The sequence below is a fragment of the Dendrobates tinctorius genome, unplaced genomic scaffold (genome assembly GCF_039654945.1).
Source record: "Dendrobates tinctorius isolate UK_male_01 unplaced genomic scaffold, ASM3965494v1 ptg000054l, whole genome shotgun sequence".
NCBI classification, from domain to species: domain Eukaryota; kingdom Metazoa; phylum Chordata; class Amphibia; order Anura; family Dendrobatidae; genus Dendrobates; species Dendrobates tinctorius.
Window position 1 is genome coordinate 3,050,968 of NW_027361722.1, and position 23,364 is coordinate 3,074,331.

At 53.4% G+C, this 23,364-nt stretch overlaps 1 protein-coding gene across 1 annotated transcript; it reads right to left on the reverse strand.

The window, feature by feature from the left end:
• Positions 1 to 1,018: 1,018 nt before the first annotated feature.
• LOC141091448 (protein FAM162A-like) lies at positions 1,019 to 23,261 on the reverse strand. Its single transcript, XM_073577017.1, has 5 exons — positions 23,108 to 23,261; positions 18,975 to 19,061; positions 18,354 to 18,459; positions 18,164 to 18,272; positions 1,019 to 1,548 (listed from the first exon to the last, which is right to left on the reverse strand). Exons 1-5 carry the CDS (start codon positions 23,151 to 23,153, stop codon positions 1,471 to 1,473), a joined length of 426 nt encoding a protein of 141 aa, XP_073433118.1. The 5' UTR covers positions 23,154 to 23,261; the 3' UTR covers positions 1,019 to 1,470.
• Between the last annotated feature and the right edge of the window lie 103 nt (positions 23,262 to 23,364).

Sequence of the window (23,364 nt, forward strand, 5' to 3'; positions counted from 1 at the left end):
GCTCCCCCTAGTGGTGGCTGCAGACAGGATCTTATCATGTATCTTTGTATACAGGGAGGTCCCCCTAGTGGTGGCTGCAGACAGTATCTTATCATGTATCCCTGTATACAGGGAGCTCCCCCTAGTGGTGACTGCAGACAGGATCTTGTCATGTATCTCTGTATACAGGGAGCTCACCCCTAGTGGTGACTGCAGACAGGATCTTGTCATGTATCTCTGTATACAGGGAGCTCACCCCTAGTGGTGACTGCAGACAGGATCTTGTCATGTATCTCTGTATACAGGGAGCTCACCCCTAGTGGTGGCTGCAGACAGGATCTTATCATGTATTTCTGTATGCAGGGAGCTCCCCCTAGTGGTGACTGCAGGCATGATCTTATCATGTAGCTCTATATACAGGGAGCTCCCCCTAGTGGTGGCTGCAGACAGGATCTTATCATGTAGCTCTATATACAGGGAGCTACCCCCAGTGGTGGCTGCAGACAGGATCTTATGTATCTCTGTATACAGGGAGCTCCCCCTAGTGGTGATTGCAGGCAGGATCTTATGTATTTCTGTATACAGATCTCCCCCTAGTGGTGACTGCAGGCAGGATCTTATCATGTATTTCTGTATACAGGGAGCTCCCTCTAGTGGTGACTACCAGAATCTCTTCATTTAACATTCAAGATTTGGAGCTCAGTAGCAGAAAGATGGTCGACTACGCTGGTTGTTTCTCTATAGAAGTGAATGGAGAGGTGACTACACATTCCCCTACATATTTAAGTCTATGCAAGTTACTGAGCAGCCGCAGAGCCCTTTACTTCCCCTTTTATATCATGTATGTGCCATAAAGCTGAAGCTCAATAAATCCCATTTAAGAGATAAAAGCATCAATTTAGGTTACGGAAAGCAGAAGGATGGACATTCACTTGAAATTAATTTCCTTTAAAAGGGCGGTCTGGTATTGGAGGGATTGTCCTGCATACACTGAGCGCGTTCCCTCGCCCCACACACATAAATGATCCTGCTACCGGACTGGTGATAAATTAGTTTATTGTGCACCAACAGCTGTGAAATTAAACTAACGACTGCTGAAATAACACTGGGGACCGGCGAAATGAAATGGGGACCAATGTAACATTAGATTACGCACGCGTTCCTCTCCCACCCCCCGTGAGAGGGATGGCATCCGGGGAGCCGAGGTGTAGGCTGCTGTCTGCAGAGCCTCCGAGAGCCGTCCCTACAGCAGCCGATATCTCAGCTTCCGGAACCACTGTACGATATCAGATGCAGCTTGTACGCTGCTTGATGCTTTGCGGACCCCCTCCCATCCCCCCGTAGTGGGCCGGACCCCCTTTCTTTTAGACCAGGAACCTAGACCCCAGCACTGAAGAATCACTATCACACGTGGGGAAGAGACGTCACTACAGCTACAATCAATGGCGGGTGAGATCCGGCGCGGCGTCCTCATAACACTCTGTGCTGCGGCTACTTCTCCGCCTCGCTCCGGAGTCGCGCCTTCTTCTCCAGGTTCAGCTTGGCCAACGTCTCCTGCTCCCGGGCGGCCTGAGAAAAGAAGAAGAAACCCCGGAGCAGTCAGCAGTGTTCACGTCTGGGGTCTAGAGGAGGGGCGGTGGGTGCTTCATCCAAAATCCACAACTCCATTATTTTTCCTTCCCTAGATCTGGATGACCCCGGCTTATTGTGGGACGAGTTGTAGTTTGCAAGAACGTCCTTCACTTTACCGTAAAACGGACAAAAAAAGAAAAAATGCAGAAAAAAAAAAGTAAGAAAACCGCGTCCTGCCATTTTTCTTAAATTTGGTTTATGCTCTAAATGCTCAGTGTGTAATAACAATGACCCGAGCGCAGGACTGTCTCAGTCTACACGAATCCGCTGACTCCATAGTTGTGGTCTTTTTATACATATTTACTAGTTTAACCCCTTTTCGACATTGGGCGTAATTGTACGCCGATGTCAGACTCCCTCCCTTTGATGCGGGCTCCGGCGCTGAGCCCGCACCTTTCCCGGCCCATGGAGGCACTATGGGTATCAAAAAATGGCACAAACTTTATTTTTTCTTTTAACCAAATTTTAGAAAAATATTTTTAAACCACAAGTTTAAAATAACCTAGACATGTTTGGTGTCTATGAGCTCGTAATGACCCGGAGAATCATAATGGCGGGGCAGCTTTAGCATTTAGTGAACATCATCCATTATAAGTTTATGCTTCGAACATACAACACTACCCTTCACCTCTCCAAACAAACCTATTTCACCACCCTCATCACCTCACTGTCCAATATCCCAAAACGTCTCTGACACTTTTCATTCTCTACTCAACCCAAGAGTACAGGCCCCAACCACGGAGCACCGAGCTGACGATCTGGCCAATTACTTCAAAGAAAAAATTGACCAGATCCGACAGGAAATTATCTCCCAATCACCTCATACCATGCACTGTCCTCCCTCCCCCACTGCATCTAACTCACTCTCTTGCATCTTCTCGCCCAACCACTTGCACCGGTGACCCATTTCCGTCACATCTCCTCCAGTCCCTTTCCCCTGCTGTGACCCCTCACCTAACTAAAATATTTAACCTCTCTCTCTTCTGGTATTTTTCCCTCCTCATTTAAGCATGCCGTCATACATCCACTACTTAAAAGACCATCCCTCGACCAAAACTGTGCCGCTAACTATAGACCTGTCTCTAATTTTCCCTTCATCTCTAAACTCCTGGAACGCCTGGTCCACTCCCGTCTTACCCGCTATCTCTCTGATAACTCTCTTCTCGACCCTCTCCAATCCGGTTTCCGCTCTTTACACTCCACTGAAACTGCCCTCACTAAAGTCTCTAATGATCTACTAACAGCTAAATCTCATGGTCATTACTCCATGCTAATTCTCTTGGATCTCTCTGCAGCATTCGACACTGTGGATCATCAGCTCCTCCTCACTATGCTCCGCTCCATCGACCTCAAGGATACCGTTCTCTCCTGGTTCTCCTCCTATCTCTCCGACCGCTCCTTTACTGTATCTTTTGCCGGTTCCTCCTCTCTCACCTTCCCCTTACTGTTGGGGTTCCTCAAGGATCGGTTCTAGGTCCCCTCCTCTTCTCCTTGTACACTGCCCCTATTGGTCAAACAATCAGTAGATTTGGTTTCCAGTACCATCTCTATGCTGATGACACCCAATTATACGCTTCTTCTCCTGACATCACGCCAGCCTTTCTAGAAAACACCGGCGATTGTCTAAACGCTGTGTCTAACATCATGTCCTCACAATATCTGAAACTGAACCTGTCAAAGACTGAACTCCTGGTGTTTCCTCCCGCTACTAATGTACCTATACCCGACATTGCCATTTCTGTGTGTGGCTCCACTATTACTCCCCAGCAACATGCCCGCTGTCTTGGGGTCATACTTGATTCCGAGCTTTCCTTTGCCCCCCACATTCGATCACTGGCTCGCTCTTGTCATCTGCACCTCAAAAACATTTCTAGAATTCGACCTTTTCTTACTTTTGACTCTGCAAAAACTCTTACTGTTTCTCTTATTCATTCTCGTCTGGACTATTGTAACTCTCTTCTAATCGGTCTCCCTCTTACCAAACTCTCCCCCCTCCAATCTGTCCTGAATGCTGCAGCCAGGATCATATTCCTCACCAATCGTTACACCGATGCCTCTACCTTGTGCCAGTCATTACACTGGCTACCCATCCACTCCAGAATTCAGTATAAACTTATTACCCTCACCCACAAAGCCCTCCATGGCTCAGCACCACCCTACATCTCCCTTGTTTCAGTATACCACCCTACCCGCGCCCTCCGTTCTGCTGATCACCTGAGGTTAGTATCCTCAATAGTCAGAACCTCCCACTCCTGTCTCCAAGACTTTACACGTGTTGCACCAATTCTTTGGAATGCACTTCCCAGGTCATTACGATTAGTCCCCAATCCCCACAATTTTAAGCGTGCCCTGAAAACGCATTTATTCAGACTGGCCTACCACCCCAACACATTAACCTAATCTATCCCTGTGTGGCACAGCCAAAAGTTTTACCATAACCAGGTTCCCCGCATCATGTTCCCACATGCTTTATGCATCCATTAGCCCTCTGTGTCTGTACTGATACACACTTAACATTATGACTGGTCCATACAATCAGAGCAACTGTTACCACCCACCTTTCTCCCTCTTTCCTCATAGATTGTAAGCTTGCGAGCAGGGCCCTCACTCCTCTTGGTATCTGTTATGATCTATGTGATTATTGTTTATGCTGTAATGTCTATTGTCTGTACAAGTCCCCTCTGAAATGTAAAGTGCTGCGGAATATGTCGGCGCTATAAAAATAAAATTTATTATTATTATGGTGGGAAAAAGAAAAGAAAAAAAAAAAAAAAAACACAACAACAACAACAACAACAACAACTGTGGGATTGCACTTTTTTTTTCCCAATTTCACTGCACTTGGAATTTTTTTGCAGCACACGACATAGTCAAACAAATGGTGTCGTTTAAACGTACAACTCATCCCGGAAAAAAAAAAAGCCCTCACACGGCCATATTGACGGAAAAAAAATAAATAAGTTATGGCTCTGGAAAGAAGGGGAGATAAAAACAAACACAGCTCTGGTCGTTAAGGGGTTAAAAAATTCTGAATTTAGTAAAAAAAAATATATAACGGTCTCTTATTTTCAGAGATCTGTCACTATTTCTTAGTTGTTGGATTTTGGGGAGACAATCATTTTTTTTTTTTTTTTTTTTTTTTTATTTCAATTCTTTTTTAAATGGGATAAAAAAAAATACAATTCTGGAGCACGGATTTTTTTTTTTTTTTACGGGTAAATTTCAACAGACTGGAGTAAAATTTTTTAATCCTATCCCTTAACCCTGTGTTGGCTGTGACCTGCAGACGGCTGATAGCACGCGCTTCCATAATATCCCAATTTATTGCATTAGAGATCAGGCTGTGGAGTACAGAGGTGATGGCGACGGGGATTCAGGGGGAGCCTGGCTACCATATTATCCATCTGCACCCCACCCTTAGACTGTGGCGGTACGGCGGGAGCGCGAGATGGCGTCAGAACAGAAGCCTGGGCCGATCAGAGACTTTTAAATGCTGCAGACAGAGGCAACTAAATGGTTAACAGCAGCGACTTCTGCCCCGCTGTCAGCGCTCTGCACACCACATACAATGTCCCAGGTCAGGAAGGGGTCAAATAAATAAATAAAATAAAAAAAAAAAATATATATATATATATATATATATATATATATATATATATATATATATATATATATATATATTTTTGACACTGCAGTAATTGTAATGAGTCACAGATTGCATTTACAAAAAAAAATTGCAGTTTTTTATTAATATTCCTACTAAGGGAAAATATAAAATCCAGTCGCAGCAAATGCCGTTCATTCTGCACAGAGGAGTCTTAATATACTGATGAAAACCACAAAATAAAGCAAAAAAAAACAAAAAAAAAAAACACATTTATCCTCCTCTCAATTACCGCAGCCTATAAGGGGTCAGGCCGTGTTCACACGGTGCGTTTTTTGCAGTAAAAAAAGCGCCTTATAAATGGAAGCTTTTTATTTTTTTGGTGAGTTTTAATAAACTTAGTTTTATTCACCAAAGTCACGCCCTGGTTTCCCGGAGATTTTTATTTTTTCTATTTTCACCGTCTCATTGTTTTCTATGGGTAAAAAAAAAAAAAAAAAAGGTTAAAGAAAAGAAGCGACACTGCAGATTCTCAATTCAGTCAGAAGAAAAGACGAAGAATTCTGTGCCGCTTTCTGACATCTCGCAGGGTTTGCTGAAAAAAGCAGATGTTAAATTTGCAGTAAAAAAAATAAAAATGCGAATATGCCGCGTGTGCACACAGCCTTATGGCGTTATTCATCGCTGCCGCATCTTTTCCTTTCCAGCCCCACAAGCCATGAATACGAGCGAATCACTCTGCGATCGCTCCCGTAACGTTGTGCGACATAAAATAATAACAAGAAACAATCTGGTGAGTACGGGGTTCAGTGCTCCGGGGGTGTCAGGACTTTCTCATAGCCAGGCGCAGGGAACCATGTGATGAGCGGCCGGGGTCATGTGAGGACGCCGCTCTCCGGCATATCTACACCAGGCAGGAGAAGGACACAGGAGTGGGAGGACTACAAAGCCCAGCAGGGCCCCTACATACAGCACATCACTAGGACTACCTCCCATGGGGGGCTCCTGCTCTCAGCGCGGGGCCCCATCATGTGCCGCCCCTCTACAGGGAGGGGGCGCACTCCCGTCCAGGAGGACCCCAAATTACATGACATGCCAAGGAATCTACTCAGAGAATTCACCTCTTACTACCAGGTTCCTGCACAGATAATCAATGATCACTGGGGTCTCAGATTATAATCAGGGGGTCTTTACCAAACGGGGGTTACACAAAGCAGAGACCCCCCAGGACTGACAGACACCAGAATCTGCAGAATCTCCTGGTGCCACCACGATCTGACTACAGAGAGGAGGCACAGCGAGCGACCTGAGCACGGGAGGAGAAGGACGACGGAGGAGGAGGAGGAGAAGGACGACGGAGGAGGAGGAGGAGAAGGACGACGGAGGAGGAGGAGGAGAAGGACGACGGAGGAGGAGAAGGACGACGGAGGAGGAGAAGGACGACGGAGGAGGAGGAGGAGAAGGACGACGGAGGAGGAGGAGGAGGAGAAGGACGACGGAGGAGGAGGAGGAGAAGGACGACGGAGGAGGAGGAGGAGAAGGACGACGGAGGAGGAGAAGGAGAAGGACGACGGAGGAGGAGAAGGACGACGGAGGAGGAGGAGGAGAAGGACGACGGAGGAGGAGGAGGAGAAGGACGACGGAGGAGGAGGAGGAGAAGGACGACGGAGGAGGAGGAGGAGAAGGACGACGGAGGAGGAGGAGGAGAAGGACGACGGAGGAGGAGGAGGAGAAGGACGACGGAGGAGGAGGAGGAGAAGGACGACGGAGGAGGAGAAGGACGACGGAGGAGGAGAAGGACGACGGAGGAGGAGAAGGACGACGGAGGAGGAGAAGGACGACGGAGGAGGAGAAGGACGACGGAGGAGGAGAAGGACGACGGAGGAGGAGAAGGACGACGGAGGAGGAGAAGGACGACGGAGGAGGAGAAGGACGACGGAGGAGGAGAAGGACGACGGAGGAGGAGAAGGACGACGGAGGAGGAGAAGGACGACGGAGGAGGAGAAGGACGACGGAGGAGGAGGAGGAGAAGGACGACGGAGGAGGAGGAGGAGAAGAAGGACGACGGAGGAGGAGGAGGAGAAGAAGGACGACGGAGGAGGAGGAGGAGAAGAAGGACGACGGAGGAGGAGAAGGACGACGGAGGAGGAGAAGGACGACGGAGGAGGAGAAGGACGACGGAGGAGGAGAAGGACGACGGAGGAGGAGGAGGAGGAGGACGACGGAGGAGGAGGAGGAGAAGGACGACGGAGGAGGAGGAGGAGAAGGACGACGGAGGAGGAGAAGGACGACGGAGGAGGAGAAGGACGACGGAGGAGGAGAAGGACGACGGAGGAGGAGGAGGAGGACGACGGAGGAGGAGAAGGACGACGGAGGAGGACGACGGAGGAGGAGGAGGAGGAGAAGGACGACGGAGGAGGAGGAGGAGGAGAAGGACGACGGAGGAGGAGGAGGAGGAGAAGGACGACGGAGGAGGAGGAGGAGGAGGAGGAGGAGAAGGACGACGGAGGAGGAGGAGGAGGAGAAGGACGACGGAGGAGGAGGAGGAGGAGAAGGACGACGGAGGAGGAGGAGGAGGAGAAGGACGACGGAGGAGGAGGAGGAGGAGAAGGACGACGGAGGAGGAGGAGGAGGAGAAGGACGACGGAGGAGGAGGAGGAGGAGGAGAAGGACGACGGAGGAGGAGGAGGAGGAGGAGAAGGACGACGGAGGAGGAGGAGGAGGAGGAGGAGGACGACGGAGGAGGAGGAGGAGGAGGAGGAGGACGACGGAGGAGGAGGAGGAGGAGAAGGACGACGGAGGAGGAGGAGGAGAAGAAGGACGACGGAGGAGGAGGAGGAGGAGAAGAAGGACGACGGAGGAGGAGGAGAAGGACGACGGAGGAGGAGGAGAAGGACGACGGAGGAGGAGGAGGAGGACGACGGAGGAGGAGGAGGAGAAGGACGACGGAGGAGGAGGAGGAGAAGAAGGACGACGGAGGAGGAGGAGGAGGAGAAGAAGGACGACGGAGGAGGAGGAGAAGGACGACGGAGGAGGAGGAGAAGGACGACGGAGGAGGAGGAGGAGGACGACGGAGGAGGAGGAGGAGGACGACGGAGGAGGAGGAGGACGACGGAGGAGGAGGAGGAGGACGACGGAGGAGGAGGAGGAGGACGACGGAGGAGGAGGAGGAGGAGGAGAAGGACGACGGAGGAGGAGGAGGAGGAGGAGGAGGACGACGGAGGAGGAGGAGAAGGACGACGGAGGAGGAGGAGAAGGACGACGGAGGAGGAGGAGGAGGAGAAGAAGGACGACGGAGGAGGAGGAGAAGGACGACGGAGGAGGAGGAGAAGGACGACGGAGGAGGAGGAGGAGGACGACGGAGGAGGAGGAGGAGGACGACGGAGGAGGAGGAGGAGGAGGAGAAGGACGACGGAGGAGGAGGAGGAGGAGGAGGAGGAGGAGAAGGACGACGGAGGAGGAGGAGGAGGAGGAGAAGGACGACGGAGGAGGAGGAGGAGGAGGAGGAGGAGGAGGAGGAGGACGACGGAGGAGGAGGAGGAGGAGGAGAAGGACGACGGAGGAGGAGGAGGAGAAGGACGACGGAGGAGGAGAAGGACGACGGAGGAGGAGAAGGACGACGGAGGAGGAGAAGGACGACGGAGGAGGAGGAGGAGGACGACGGAGGAGGAGAAGGACGACGGAGGAGGACGACGGAGGAGGAGGAGGAGGAGGAGAAGGACGACGGAGGAGGAGGAGAAGGACGACGGAGGAGGAGGAGGAGGAGAAGGACGACGGAGGAGGAGGAGGAGGAGAAGGACGACGGAGGAGGAGGAGGAGGAGAAGGAGAAGGACGACGGAGGAGGAGGAGGAGGAGAAGGAGAAGGACGACGGAGGAGGAGGAGGAGGAGAAGGACGACGGAGGAGGAGGAGGAGGAGAAGGACGACGGAGGAGGAGGAGGAGAAGGACGACGGAGGAGGAGGAGGAGAAGGACGACGGAGGAGGAGGAGGAGAAGGACGACGGAGGAGGAGGAGGAGGAGGAGAAGGACGACGGAGGAGGAGGAGGAGGAGGAGGAGGAGGAGGACGACGGAGGAGGAGGAGGAGGAGAAGGACGACGGAGGAGGAGGAGGAGAAGGACGACGGAGGAGGAGGAGGAGAAGGACGACGGAGGAGGAGGAGGAGAAGGACGACGGAGGAGGAGGAGGAGAAGAAGGACGACGGAGGAGGAGGAGGAGGAGGAGAAGGACGACGGAGGAGGAGGAGGAGAAGGACGACGGAGGAGGAGGAGAAGGACGACGGAGGAGGAGGAGGACGACGGAGGAGGAGGAGGAGGACGACGGAGGAGGAGGAGGAGGACGACGGAGGAGGAGGAGGAGGACGACGGAGGAGGAGGAGGAGGAGGAGAAGGACGACGGAGGAGGAGGAGGAGGAGGAGAAGGACGACGGAGGAGGAGGAGGAGGAGGAGAAGGACGACGGAGGAGGAGGAGGAGAAGGACGACGGAGGAGGAGGAGGAGAAGGACGACGGAGGAGGAGGAGGAGGAGGAGAAGGACGACGGAGGAGGAGGAGGAGAAGGACGACGGAGGAGGAGGAGGAGAAGGACGACGGAGGAGGAGGAGGAGGAGGAGGAGAAGGACGACGGAGGAGGAGGAGGAGGAGGACGACGGAGGAGGAGGAGGAGGAGAAGGACGACGGAGGAGGAGGAGGAGAAGGACGACGGAGGAGGAGGAGGAGAAGGACGAGGACGGAGGAGGAGGAGGAGGAGAAGGACGACGGAGGAGGAGGAGGAGGACGGAGGAGGAGGACGACGGAGGAGGAGGAGGAGGAGGAGGAGAAGGACGACGGAGGAGGAGGAGGAGGAGGAGGAGGAGGAGGAGGAGGAGGAGAAGGACGACGGAGGAGGAGAAGGAAGACGGAGGAGGAGAAGGAGGAGGAGGACGACGGAGAAGGACGACGGAGGAGGAGGAGAAGGACAAGGACGACGGAGGAGGAGGAGAAGGACAAGGACGACGGAGGAGGAGGAGAAGGACAAGGACGACGGAGGAGGAGGAGAAGGACAAGGACGACGGAGGAGGAGGAGAAGGACAAGGACGACGGAGGAGGAGGAGGAGGAGAAGGACGACGGAGGAGGAGGAGGAGAAGGACGACGGAGGAGGAGGAGGAGAAGGACGACGGAGGAGGAGGAGGAGAAGGACGACGGAGGAGGAGGAGGAGAAGGACGACGGAGGAGGAGGAGGAGAAGGACGACGGAGGAGGAGGAGGAGAAGGACGACGGAGGAGGAGGAGGAGAAGGACGACGGAGGAGGAGGAGGAGAAGGACGACGGAGGAGGAGGAGGAGAAGGACGACGGAGGAGGAGGAGGAGAAGGACGACGGAGGAGGAGGAGGAGAAGGACGACGGAGGAGGAGGAGGAGAAGGACGACGGAGGAGGAGGAGGAGAAGGACGACGGAGGAGGAGGAGGAGAAGGAGGACGGAGGAGGAGGAGGAGAAGGAGGACGGAGGAGGAGGAGGAGAAGGAGGAGGGAGGAGGAGGAGGAGAAGGAGGAGGAGGAGGAGGAGAAGGAGGAGGAGGAGGAGGAGAAGGAGGAGGAGGAGGAGGAGAAGGACGACGACGGAGGAGGAGGAGGAGGAGGAGGAGGAGGAGGAGGAGGAGGAGAAGGACGACGGAGGAGGAGGAGGAGGAGGAGGAGGAGAAGGAGGAGGAGGAGGAGAAGGACGACGGAGGAGGAGGAGAAGGAGGAGGAGGAGAAGGACGACGGAGGAGGAGGAGGAGGAGGAGGAGGAGAAGGACGACGGAGGAGGAGAAGGAAGACGGAGGAGGAGGAGAAGGACGACGGAGGAGGAGGAGGAGGAGGACGACGGAGGAGGAGGAGGAGGAGGACGACGGAGGAGGAGGAGGAGGAGGACGACGGAGGAGGAGGAGGAGAAGGACGACGGAGGAGGAGGAGGAGAAGGACGACGGAGGAGGAGGAGGAGAAGGACGACGGAGGAGGAGGAGGAGAAGGACGACGGAGGAGGAGGAGAAGGACGACGGAGGAGGAGGAGGAGAAGGACGACGACGACGGAGGAGAAGGACGACGAGGAGAAGGACGACGGAGGAGAAGGAGGAGGAGGAGAAGGACGACGGAGGAGAAGGAGGAGGAGGAGGAGAAGGACGACGGAGGAGGAGGAGGAGGAGAAGGACGACGGAGGAGGAGGAGGAGGAGGAGAAGGACGACGGAGGAGGAGGAGAAGGACGACGGAGGAGGAGGAGAAGGACGACGGAGGAGGAGGAGGACGACGACGGAGGAGGAGGAGGAGGAGGAGGAGGAGAAGGACGACGGAGGAGGAGGAGGAGGAGGAGGAGGAGAAGGACGACGGAGGAGGAGGAGGAGAAGGACGACGGAGGAGGAGGAGGAGAAGGACGACGGAGGAGGAGGAGAAGGACGACGGAGGAGGAGGAGGAGGAGGAGAAGGACGACGGAGGAGGAGGAGAAGGACGACGGAGGAGGAGAAGGACGACGGAGGAGGAGAAGGACGACGGAGGAGGAGAAGGACGACGGAGGAGGAGAAGGACGACGGAGGAGGAGGAGGAGGAGGAGAAGGACGACGGAGGAGGAGGAGGAGAAGGACGACGGAGGAGGAGGAGGACGACGGAGGAGGAGAAGGACGACGGAGGAGGAGGAGGAGGAGGAGGAGGAGGAGGAGGAGAAGGACGACGGTGGAGGAGGAGGAGGAGGAGAAGGACGACGGAGGAGGAGGAGGAGGACGACGGAGGAGGAGGAGGAGGAGGAGGGGAAGGACGACGGAGGAGGAGGAGGACGACGACGGAGGAGGAGGAGGAGAAGGACGACGGAGGAGGAGGAGGAGGAGAAGGACGACGGAGGAGGAGGAGGACGAGGACAACGGAGGAGGAGGAGGAGGAGAAGGACGACGGAGGAGGAGAAGGACGACGACGACGGAGGAGGAGAATGAGGAGGATGATAATGAGGATGAGGAGGATGATAATGAGGAGGATGAGGATGAGGACGAGAAGGAGGAGGACGACAGAGGAGGAGGACGAGGACACCCACAGTGACCGCACCAGCCGACTAGTGAGTGCAGCTCTGGAGTATAATACAGGATGTAACTCAGGAGCAGTAATGTAATGTATGTGCACAGTGACTGCACCAGCAGAATAGTGAGTGCAGCTCTGGAGTATAATACAGGATGTAACTCAGGATCAGTAATATATGTAAACAGTGACTGCACCAGCAGAATAGTGAGTGCAGCTCTGCAGTATAAAACAGGATGTAACTCAGGATCAGTAATATAATGTGTTATGAATGAGTCACCGAGGAGGAAAAAACAAAAAGCAAGATAAGCCCAGAAAACCGGAGAGGTTGGTAACTAGCGGATTGCAGACTACTGATCCTATCCACAACAACTAGCAGTAGCCGTGGGGGGTTCCTACGGTGGTCCTAGACGCCTCGTCACGGCCGGAGAACTAAATAAGCCTAAAGAGAGAAAGGGAAAATCTAAACTGCCCCAGAGCAGACCCCAAAGCAATAGACAGCCCCCCCCCAACATGTATTGTCGGTGAAACAAGATGAAAACACAGACACAGGTAGAAAGATAGGCTGAGCAAACGATGGGGCCCTCACTAACTAGATAGGACAGGAAAGAAAAGCTGCTGTCTGCAATCACGCAAAAAACCCTGCCAAAAAGAATGTCCAACACGTCTGATAGAAAAAGGCCCTGAAGTCGCTAGACTTCAAATCACTATATCAGCACTCAGGTATATTCTGAAAACAGAGCAAAGCGATAAACTGATCAGAGACAAAATGGGGATTCAGCCCAGACCCAGCCAGGGCTGGCTGAACACAAAAACTAAGTAAACCAGACAAAAACTCATATTAACAATAGCAGAGAAAACTTAGCTTGAGGAAGGCAGGAACCAAACTGGAAACCAGAAGCCACAGTCAGGAAAAATCACCAGCAGGAAACTAGGGAGTCGGCTGCCTTAAATCCAATCACAAACTCCTGATGTCCAATCGCAGTCCTCCGCCATTTAGATCAGCTTCATTACCTCCCTTCACCAACAGAGGGACTCCAGATAGAGAACTCACTACTCCTCTGTCAGTACAGCCAGCTCCATAACCCCCACCAGAAGCCAGAGGCAAACCCGAAAATGAGCTCACAACAGTAATGTACAGTCATATGTAAAAGTTTGGGCACCCCTATTAATGTTAACCTTTTTTCTTTATAACAATTTTGGTTTTTGCAACAGGTATTTCAGTTTCATATATCTAATAACTGATGGACTCAGTTATATTTCTGGATTCAAATGAGGTTTATTGTACTAACAGAAAATGTGCAATCTGCATTTAAACAAAATTTGACCAGTGCAAAAGTATGGGCCCCCTTATCATTTTCTTGATTTGAACACTCCTAACTACTTTTTACTGACTTCCTGAAGCACTAAATTGGTTTTGTAACCTCATTGAGCTTTGAACTTCATAGCCAGGTGTATCAAATCATGAGAAAAGGTATTTAAGGTGGCCACTTGCAAGTAGTTCTCCTATTTGATTCTCCTATGAAGAGTGGCATCATGGGCTCCTCAAAACAACTCTCAAATGATCTGAAAACAAAGATTATTCAACATAGCTTTTCAGGGGAAGGATACAAAAAGTTGTCTCAGAGATTTAACCTGTCAGTTTCCACTGTGAGGAACATAGTAAGGAAATGGAAGAACACAGGTACAGTTCTTGTTAAGCCCAGAAGTGGCAGGCCAAGAAAAATATCAGAAAGGCAGAGAAGAAGAATGGTGAGAACAGTCAAGGACAATCCACAGACCACCTCCAAAGACCGGCAGCATCATCTTGCTGCAGATGGTGTCACTGTGCATGACTGTATATACACAGTGACTGCACCAGCAGAATAGTGAGTGCAGCTCTGGAGTATAATACAGGATGTAACTCAGGATCAGTAATGTAATGTATGTTCACAGTGACTGCACCAGCAGAATAGTGAGTGCAGCTCTGGAGTATAATACAGGATGTAACTCAGGATCAGTAATGTAATGTATGTACACAGTGACTGCACCAGCAGAATAGTGAGTGCAGCTCTGGAGTATAATACAGGATGTAACTCAGGATCAGTAATGTAATGTATGTACACAGTGACTGCACCAGCAGAATAGTGAGTGCAGCTCTGGAGTATAATACAGGATGTAACTCAGGATCAGTAATGTAATGTAGGTACACAGTGACTGCACCAGCAGAATAGTGAGTGCAGCTCTGGGGTATAATACAGGATGTAACTCAGGATCAGTAATGTAATGTATGTACACAGTGACTGCACCAGCAGAATAGTGAGTGCAGCTCTGGAGTATAATACAGGATGTAACTCAGGATCAGTAATGTAATGTATGTACACAGTGACTGCACCAGCAGAATAGTGAGTGCAGCTCTGGGGTATAATACAGGAGGTAACTCAGGATCAGTAATGTATGTACACAGTGACTGCACCAGCAGAATAGTGAGTGCAGCTCTGGAGCATAATACAGGATGTAACTCAGGATCAGTAATGTAATGTATGTACACAGTGACTGCACCAGCAGAATAGTGAGCGCAGCTCTGGAGCATAATACAGGATGTAACTCAGGATCAGTAATGTAATGTATGTACACAGTGACTGCACCAGCAGAATAGTGAGTGCAGCTCTGGAGTATAATACAGGATAATAGACTCAGTTGCACCTCGTTTGTCCTTGTGCTGGTAGTTAATATCTATAGGGCGTCTCTGTATTTTCCTGTTTGCCTTTGCTCATTCTTTTGTGAGTATTCAAGATAATGGATCAGATTTGCCAACTTGAAGGGAAGGTGAGACATTTGCACAATGTAATGGGTGATTGTTATTGCACTTTAGCAGATGTCAGACTCCAGTAATTGAGGTCACTGGCTCACGGTGTCTGGTCGGTGTCGGTGTGCACATGTCGCTTCCTGTCTGCATTATCACATTGTATCGATCGCTCTTTGCTGGTTTCTTTATTCCTGTCTCATCTCCTGTTACTTTCTGCCCTTGTTTTGGTCGTCCTGCCTCCCTTCTGGTCGCACCTCGTATCCTCCATGTGCATTTCAAACTGTAGAAATTTAGATTTAGACGTCTGTGTGCAGAACTCACAAGTGCAGCAATTGAGTGCAGCAATGTACCAGAAGTCCCAGCAGTGACCCAAAGGTAAGAGCCCCGGCTGGCCGCTGTCTCCACCACGATCTCTTCCACCATGGTTACTTTTGCCCTAACAGTTATTGCTCCTCTTCTCCTGACCCGGCCTCGCTATCCCAAACCCCATCACTCTCCACACCATTACCGTATGTTGACGATTATAAAAGACGCAGCAGATCGTAAGATGCCCCCAAATTCTGAGTAGGAAAATAAGAAAATGGTGGCGTCTCATAGTCGGCTCTTACAGTAGGTTACCGTGTGTGGTGAACGCAGTGGAGCGGGGTTCCAGGGTCGCTGCTGCTGGAAGCTTTAGGAGAGGTGGGCGATGCTGAGGGCCCCTGGCTTTCACGAAATGTACGCGCAGCCCCCCGCACTTTCCATAGTTTTCAATGCAGTGGACTTTGGGAAAATGGCATCCGGAGGCGGCTCACGCACAGATGGAGATCTCAGTACCTACTTCACCACCCTTGTATCAGCTTTATCCCATAACCCCAAACAGTTATTGAACACTTTTAACTCCGCTCCCCGCCCATCACTGCCCCCTCCGACCTCTCTCATCTCTGCAAAAGAGTTTGCCGTACACTTCAACAAAATCAACCAAATCATGCAAGTCTTTACTACTCATCCACCACAACCCCTATGTGTACCAGACCCCTGCCCTCCCCCACTAACCTTCCTCCCCACCATCACATCTCACCACTTGTGCACTGGACCCCATCCCATCTCCTCCCCAACCTCAGCACCAAGCTTATCCTAGCCCTAACCAATCTCTTCAACTTATCATTAAATACTGGTAACGTATCTTCTCCTTTCAAACATGCCACAATCACACCTATTCTGAAGCCATCCCTCAACCCGACCTCTACGTCCAGGTATCGCCCCATATCGTGGCTCCGGATCGCCTCCAAACTTCCCGAAAAGCACGTCCACATTGTACTTCTCACCTCTTATGTAGTCTACTCCAACAACCTTCAATACGGCTTCTGTCTTCACCTCTCCACCGAAACTGTCCTGCCAAAATGACTAGCTACTTACTTACAGCATAAGCTAGAGACATCTCTATACTCCTTCTAGACCTGTCCTCTAACTCCTACCACAGATCCTCTCTTCCCTTGTATCATAGACTTCGCCCTGTCCTGGATCTCCTCATACCTTTCTAACCACACATTTGGCGTCTCCCAGTCCCACACTACCACCTCATCCCACCCTCTCTCTGTCGAACTTCCTCAAGGCTCTGTCTTGGGTCCTTTACTCTTCTCAATCTATACCTTAGGCCTGGGACAACGGATAAAGTCCCATGGCTTCAAGTACCACCTATACACTGATGACACTCAGATCTACCTCTCTGGCCCAGACGTCACCTCTCTGCAGGCCAGAATCCTGCAGTATCTATCAGCCATATCCTCCTTCTCCTCTCGCTTCCTAATGTTCAACGTAGACAAATCTGAACTCATCATCTTTCCTCCATCTCACCTAACTCCCCTACCCGAACTAACTAGCACAATAAACGATATCACACTTTCCCCTGTATCGGATGTCCACTGCCTCGGAGTAACCCTCGACTTTGCCCTGTCCTTCACACCACACATCCACGCTCTTGCCACCTCCAACTCAAAAACATTTCCAGAATTCGTCCTATCTACTAAAATAATAGTGCCCGCATCATGTCCCACCTCGACTACTGCAATATACTCCTCGGTGGCCTCCCTGTTAACACTCTCGCACCTCTCCAGTCCATCCTTAAGTCTGCTGCCCGACTAATCCACCTCTGTCCTCGCTACTCCCCTGCACCACCACCAGAGCTGCCGCCTCCCCGCCACCACCACCAGAGCTGCCGCCTCCCCGCCACCACCACCAGAGCTGCCGCCTCCCCGCCACCAGAGCTGCCATCCCATAAACCAACACCAGAGCTGCCGCCCCATAAACCAACACCAGAGCTGCCGCCCCACCAACCACCACCACAGCTGCCGCCTCCCCGCCACCAGAGCTGCCGCCCCATAAACCAACACCAGAGCTGCCGCCCCATAAACCAACACCAGAGCTGCCGCCTCCCCAACCACCACCACAGCTGCCGCCTCCCCACCACCACCAGAGCTGCCACCCCATAAACCAACACCAGAGCTGCCGCCCCACCAACCACCACCACAGCTGCCGCCTCCCCGCCACCACCACCAGAGCTGCCGCCTCCCCGCCACCACCACAGCTGCCGCCTCCCCGCCACCACCAGAGCTGCCACCCCATAAACCAACACCAGAGCTGCCGCCCCACCAACCACCACCACAGCTGCCGCCTCCCCGCCACCACCAGAGCTGCCGCCCCATAAACCAACACCAGAGCTGCCGCCTCCCCAACCACCACCACAGCTGCCGCCTCCCCGCCACCACCAGAGCTGCCACCCCATAAACCAACACCGGAGCTGCCGCCTCACCAACCACCACCACAGCTGCCGCCTCCCCGCCACCACCAGAGCTGCCGCCTCCCCAACACCAGAGCTGCCGCCCCACCACCACCAGAGCTCCTGCCTCTCCAACCACCAGAGCTGCCGCAGCCCCTGATCCTACTCTCCGGCTCCCCATTATCCTGTAGAGTATACGCCGCGGGGGTCGGGTCCTCTCCGCTCTGTACCTGTCTGTCACTATTAGTAATAATAACAATACATATAATATTATTATACACAACGTGATCGTATACAAACCCAGTAATGGGATGATCAGGGTCTGGCGGCTCTTTTTACAGATTTGCCCCATAGTAACCAGTGCCCCCAGTACAGATGCCACTCACCTGCTTCCCAGATATGACCATTACGATGCAGCCTGCGATGGTCAAAAGCATCATCAGGACGGAGAACTTGACTCGCACTTTGCTCTTGGCTGCATCCACCATCTCATATCTGGGAGAGAAGACAGAGGCCCCGGCCGTGAGGGATGAGCAGCACCACAACCCCCAGCCTCCCCACGGATCATTAACTTACGAGACAATTTCAGGAATGTCGGATTCGTTCTTGAATCGTCCTCCCCACACCAAAATCTTCTTCTCAAAGTTGGTGGGTTTATGTCCGGGGATTTTGAAGGACTGACCTGGAGGAATAAGAAGGAGCTGGATGATGGGGGGGGGGGACTGGTCATTGGGGGCAATAAAACCGAGGCTATTACCAGGACTGAAAGCAGTAATACCCCCTCTGACCACAGGGGGCGTTGCGACATGTGTCTGAGATAAAGTGACTTCCATCCAGGAGGACACTGACATCACACAAGGGCTATCTGGAGATTTCTTAGATCAAGAAGTGGTGTGCGCAGTCCGCAGAGACGCAGCCCCTTGCTGTGGGTTGTGGGGGCAGTTTGGTGGCTGAGGGAGGCACAGGATTTTATTTGGGGACAGCCACATAAGACATCGGTTATGGAAGGAAACGAGTCGGTGCCGGTGATATTTGATGCCGCTTATCTCCAGGAGTAAACCCCACCTGGACGGCCTCGTTATTACAGGGGATTCTCTTTGGATATCACTTCTTACTAAAGTCACACAAGGGGTTAATCAGGCAGGGATGGTGGCGATCCAGGAGCGCGGCCCCCCCCGGCAGGGACGCTGGGCTCACCTTCTGCTTTGGTCTTGTCCCCCTCGGGTTTGCTGCACTGCCATCTCCTGCCCACCAGACACTGAGTGACGGGAAGCGCAGACCTCCCTGGAAGAAGACAATAAACTGGTTATCTACACTGTGTATACAGGAGGACTACAACTCCCAGCTACAGCTCAGGGCACGTGGAGTGCGGGAGAAAATAAAGCGGGATGATAGGGGAGCACTAATCCCGAAACACCCCCAATACCCGCCGTACACCGGGAACCCCCCACAAGACCTGCAGTATATACCAGGAACCCTGCACAAGAGCCGCCGTATAAACCGGGAACCCCCCCCACAATACCCACCATATATACCGGGAACCCTGCACAAGAGCCGCCGTATATACCGGGAACCCCCCCCACAATACCCACCATATATACCGGGAACCCCCCCCACAATACCCACCATATATACCGGGAACCCTGCACAAGAGCCGCCGTATATACCGGGAATCCCCCCCCACAATACCCACCATATATACCGGGAACCCTGCACAAGAGCCGCCGTATATACCGGGACCCCCCCCACAATACCCACCATATATACCGGGACCCCCCCCACAAGACCCACCATATATACCGGGAACCCTGCACAAGAGCCGCCGTATATACCGGGAACCCCCCCCACAATACCCACCATATATACCGGGAACCCCCCCACAAGACCCACCATATATACCGGGAACCCTGCACAAGAGCCGCCGTATATACCGGGAATCCCCCCCCACAATACCCACCATATATACCGGGAACCCCCCCCACAAGACCCACCATATATACCGGGACCCCCCCCACAAGACCCACCATATATACCGGGAACCCTGCACAAGAGCCGCCGTATATACCGGGAACCCCCCCCACAATACCCACCATATATACCGGGAACCCCCCCACAAGACCCACCATATATACCGGGAACCCTGCACAAGAGCCGCCGTATATACCGGGACCCCCCCCACAATACCCACCATATATACCGGGACCCCCCCCACAAGACCCACCATATATACCGGGAACCCTGCACAAGAGCCGCCGTATATACCGGGAACCCCCCCCACAATACCCACCATATATACCGGGAACCCCCCCACAAGACCCACCATATATACCGGGAACCCTGCACAAGAGCCGCCGTATATACCGGGAACCCCCCCCACAATACCCACCATATATACCGGGAACCCCCCCCACAATACCCACCATATATACCGGGAACCCTGCACAAGAGCCGCCGTATATACCGGGAATCCCCCCCCACAATACCCACCATATATACCGGGAACCCTGCACAAGAGCCGCCGTATATACCGGGACCCCCCCCACAATACCCACCATATATACCGGGACCCCCCCCACAAGACCCACCATATATACCGGGAACCCTGCACAAGAGCCGCCGTATATACCGGGAACCCCCCCCACAATACCCACCATATATACCGGGAACCCCCCCACAAGACCCACCATATATACCGGGAACCCTGCACAAGAGCCGCCGTATATACCGGGAACCCCCCCCACAATACCCACCATATATACCGGGAACCCCCCCCCACAATACCCACCATATATACCGGGAACCCTGCACAAGAGCCGCCGTATATACCGGGAATCCCCCCCCACAATACCCACCATATATACCGGGAACCCTGCACAAGAGCCGCCGTATATACCGGGACCCCCCCCACAATACCCACCATATATACCGGGACCCCCCCCACAAGACCCACCATATATACCGGGAACCCCCCCCACAAGACCCACCATATATACCGGGAACCCTGCACAAGAGCCGCCGTATATACCGGGAACCCCCCCCACAATACCCACCATATATACCGGGAACCCTGCACAAGAGCCGCCGTATATACCGGGACCCCCCCCACAATACCCACCATATATACCGGGACCCCCCCACAATACCCACCATATATACCGGGACCCCCCCCACAATACCCACCATATATACCGGGAACCCTGCACAAGAGCCGCCGTATATACCGGGAACCCCCCCCACAATACCCACCATATATACCGGGAACCCCCCACAAGACCCACCATATATACCGGGAACCCCCCCCACAATACCCACCATATATACCGGGAACCCCCCCCACAATACCCACCATATATACCGGGAACCCTGCACAAGAGCCGCCGTATATACCGGGAATCCCCCCCCCACAATACCCACCATATATACCGGGAACCCCCCACAAGACCCGCCGTATATACCGGGAACCCCCAACAAGACCCACCGTATATACCGGGAACCCCGCACAAGACCCGCCATATATACCGGGAACCCCGCACAAGACCCGCCGTATATACCGGGAACCCCCCACAATACCCACCGTATATACCGGGAACCCCCCACAAGACCCGCCATATATACCGGGAACCCCCCACAATACCCACCGTATATACCGGGAACCCCCCACAAGACCCACCGTATATACCGGGAACCCCGCACAAGACCCACCGTATATACCGGGAACCCCCCACAATACCCACCATATATACCGGGAACCCCCCACAATACCCACCATATATACCGGGAACCCCCCACAAGACCCACCGTATATACCGGGAACCCCGCACAAGACCCACCGTATATACCGGGAACCCCCCACAATACCCACCATATATACCGGGAACCCCGCACAAGACCCACCGTATATACCGGGAACCCCCCACAATACCCACCATATATACCGGGAACCCCCCACAAGACCCACCGTATATACCGGGAACCCCGCACAAGACCCACCGTATATACCGGGAACCCCCCACAATACCCACCATATATACCGGGAACCCCCCACAATACCCACCGTATATACCGGGAACCCCCCACAAGACCCACCGTATATACCGGGAACCCCGCACAAGACCCACCGTATATACCGGGAACCCCCCACAATACCCACCATATATACCGGGAACCCCCCACAATACCCACCGTATATACCGGGAACCCCCCACAAGACCCACCGTATATACCGGGAACCCCGCACAAGACCCACCGTATATACCGGGAACCCCCCACAATACCCACCATATATACCGGGAACCCCGCACAAGACCCACCGTATATACCGGGAACCCCCCACAATACCCACCGTATATACCGGGAACCCCCCACAAGACCCACCGTATATACCGGGAACCCCCCACAAGACCCACCGTATATACCGGGAACCCCGCACAAGACCCACCGTATATACCGGGAACCCCCCACAATACCCACCATATATACCGGGAACCCCCCACAAGACCCACCGTATATACCGGGAACCCCCCACAAGACCCACCGTATATACCGGGAACCCCCAACAAGACCCACCGTATATACCGGGAACCCCCCACAATACCCACCATATATACCGGGAACCCCCCACAATACCCACCATATATACCGGGAACCCCCAACAAGACCCACCATATATACCGGGAACCCCCCACAAGACCCACCGTATATACCGGGAACCCCCCCCCACAAGACCCACCGTATATACCGGGAACCCCCCCCCACAAGACCCACCGTATATACCGGGAACCCCCCACAATACCCACCGTATATACCGGGAACCCCCCACAAGACCCACCGTATATACCGGGAACCCCCCACAAGACCCACCGTATATACCGGGAACCCCCCACAATACCCACCATATATACCGGGAACCCCCCACAATACCCACCATATATACCGGGAACCCCCAACAAGACCCACCATATATACCGGGAACCCCCCACAAGACCCACCGTATATACCGGGAACCCCCCCCCACAAGACCCACCGTATATACCGGGAACCCCCCCCCACAAGACCCACCGTATATACCGGGAACCCCCCACAATACCCACCGTATATACCGGGAACCCCCCACAAGACCCGCCGTATATACCGGGACCAGTGATTACTGGGGATCGCGCACCTTCCAGGTCGCCGCTGCGTGCCCCCTGTGTGTATATATGTGCCACACTCCTCCCCCCGCTCACAATACTCCGCCTATACAGTATTAGGGGGATGGGAAGCAGCAGCGCCCCCGCAGGAACGCAGCGGAGTGACAGCCCGGGGCCCTCCGCGGTCACTTGACCTCTCACCAGCCAATAGCCGCGTCCCGCTCCTCCCGAGCGCTGCTCGCAACATCTTTACATTCACACAATGATAAACTGCCGTCCGACGTCACTGCTCCCAGGCCCCGCCCAGCACAGAACAGCCAATGGAATGTCGACGAGAGAATGCAGAATGAGCCAATGGTCACATTGTTTGTGATTGGCCAATGAGATAACAGAATAAACAATTATTTGCCAATAAGAGAAAGGCGCTGTAGCCAATCAGATCGACGAGAACGTTGTCA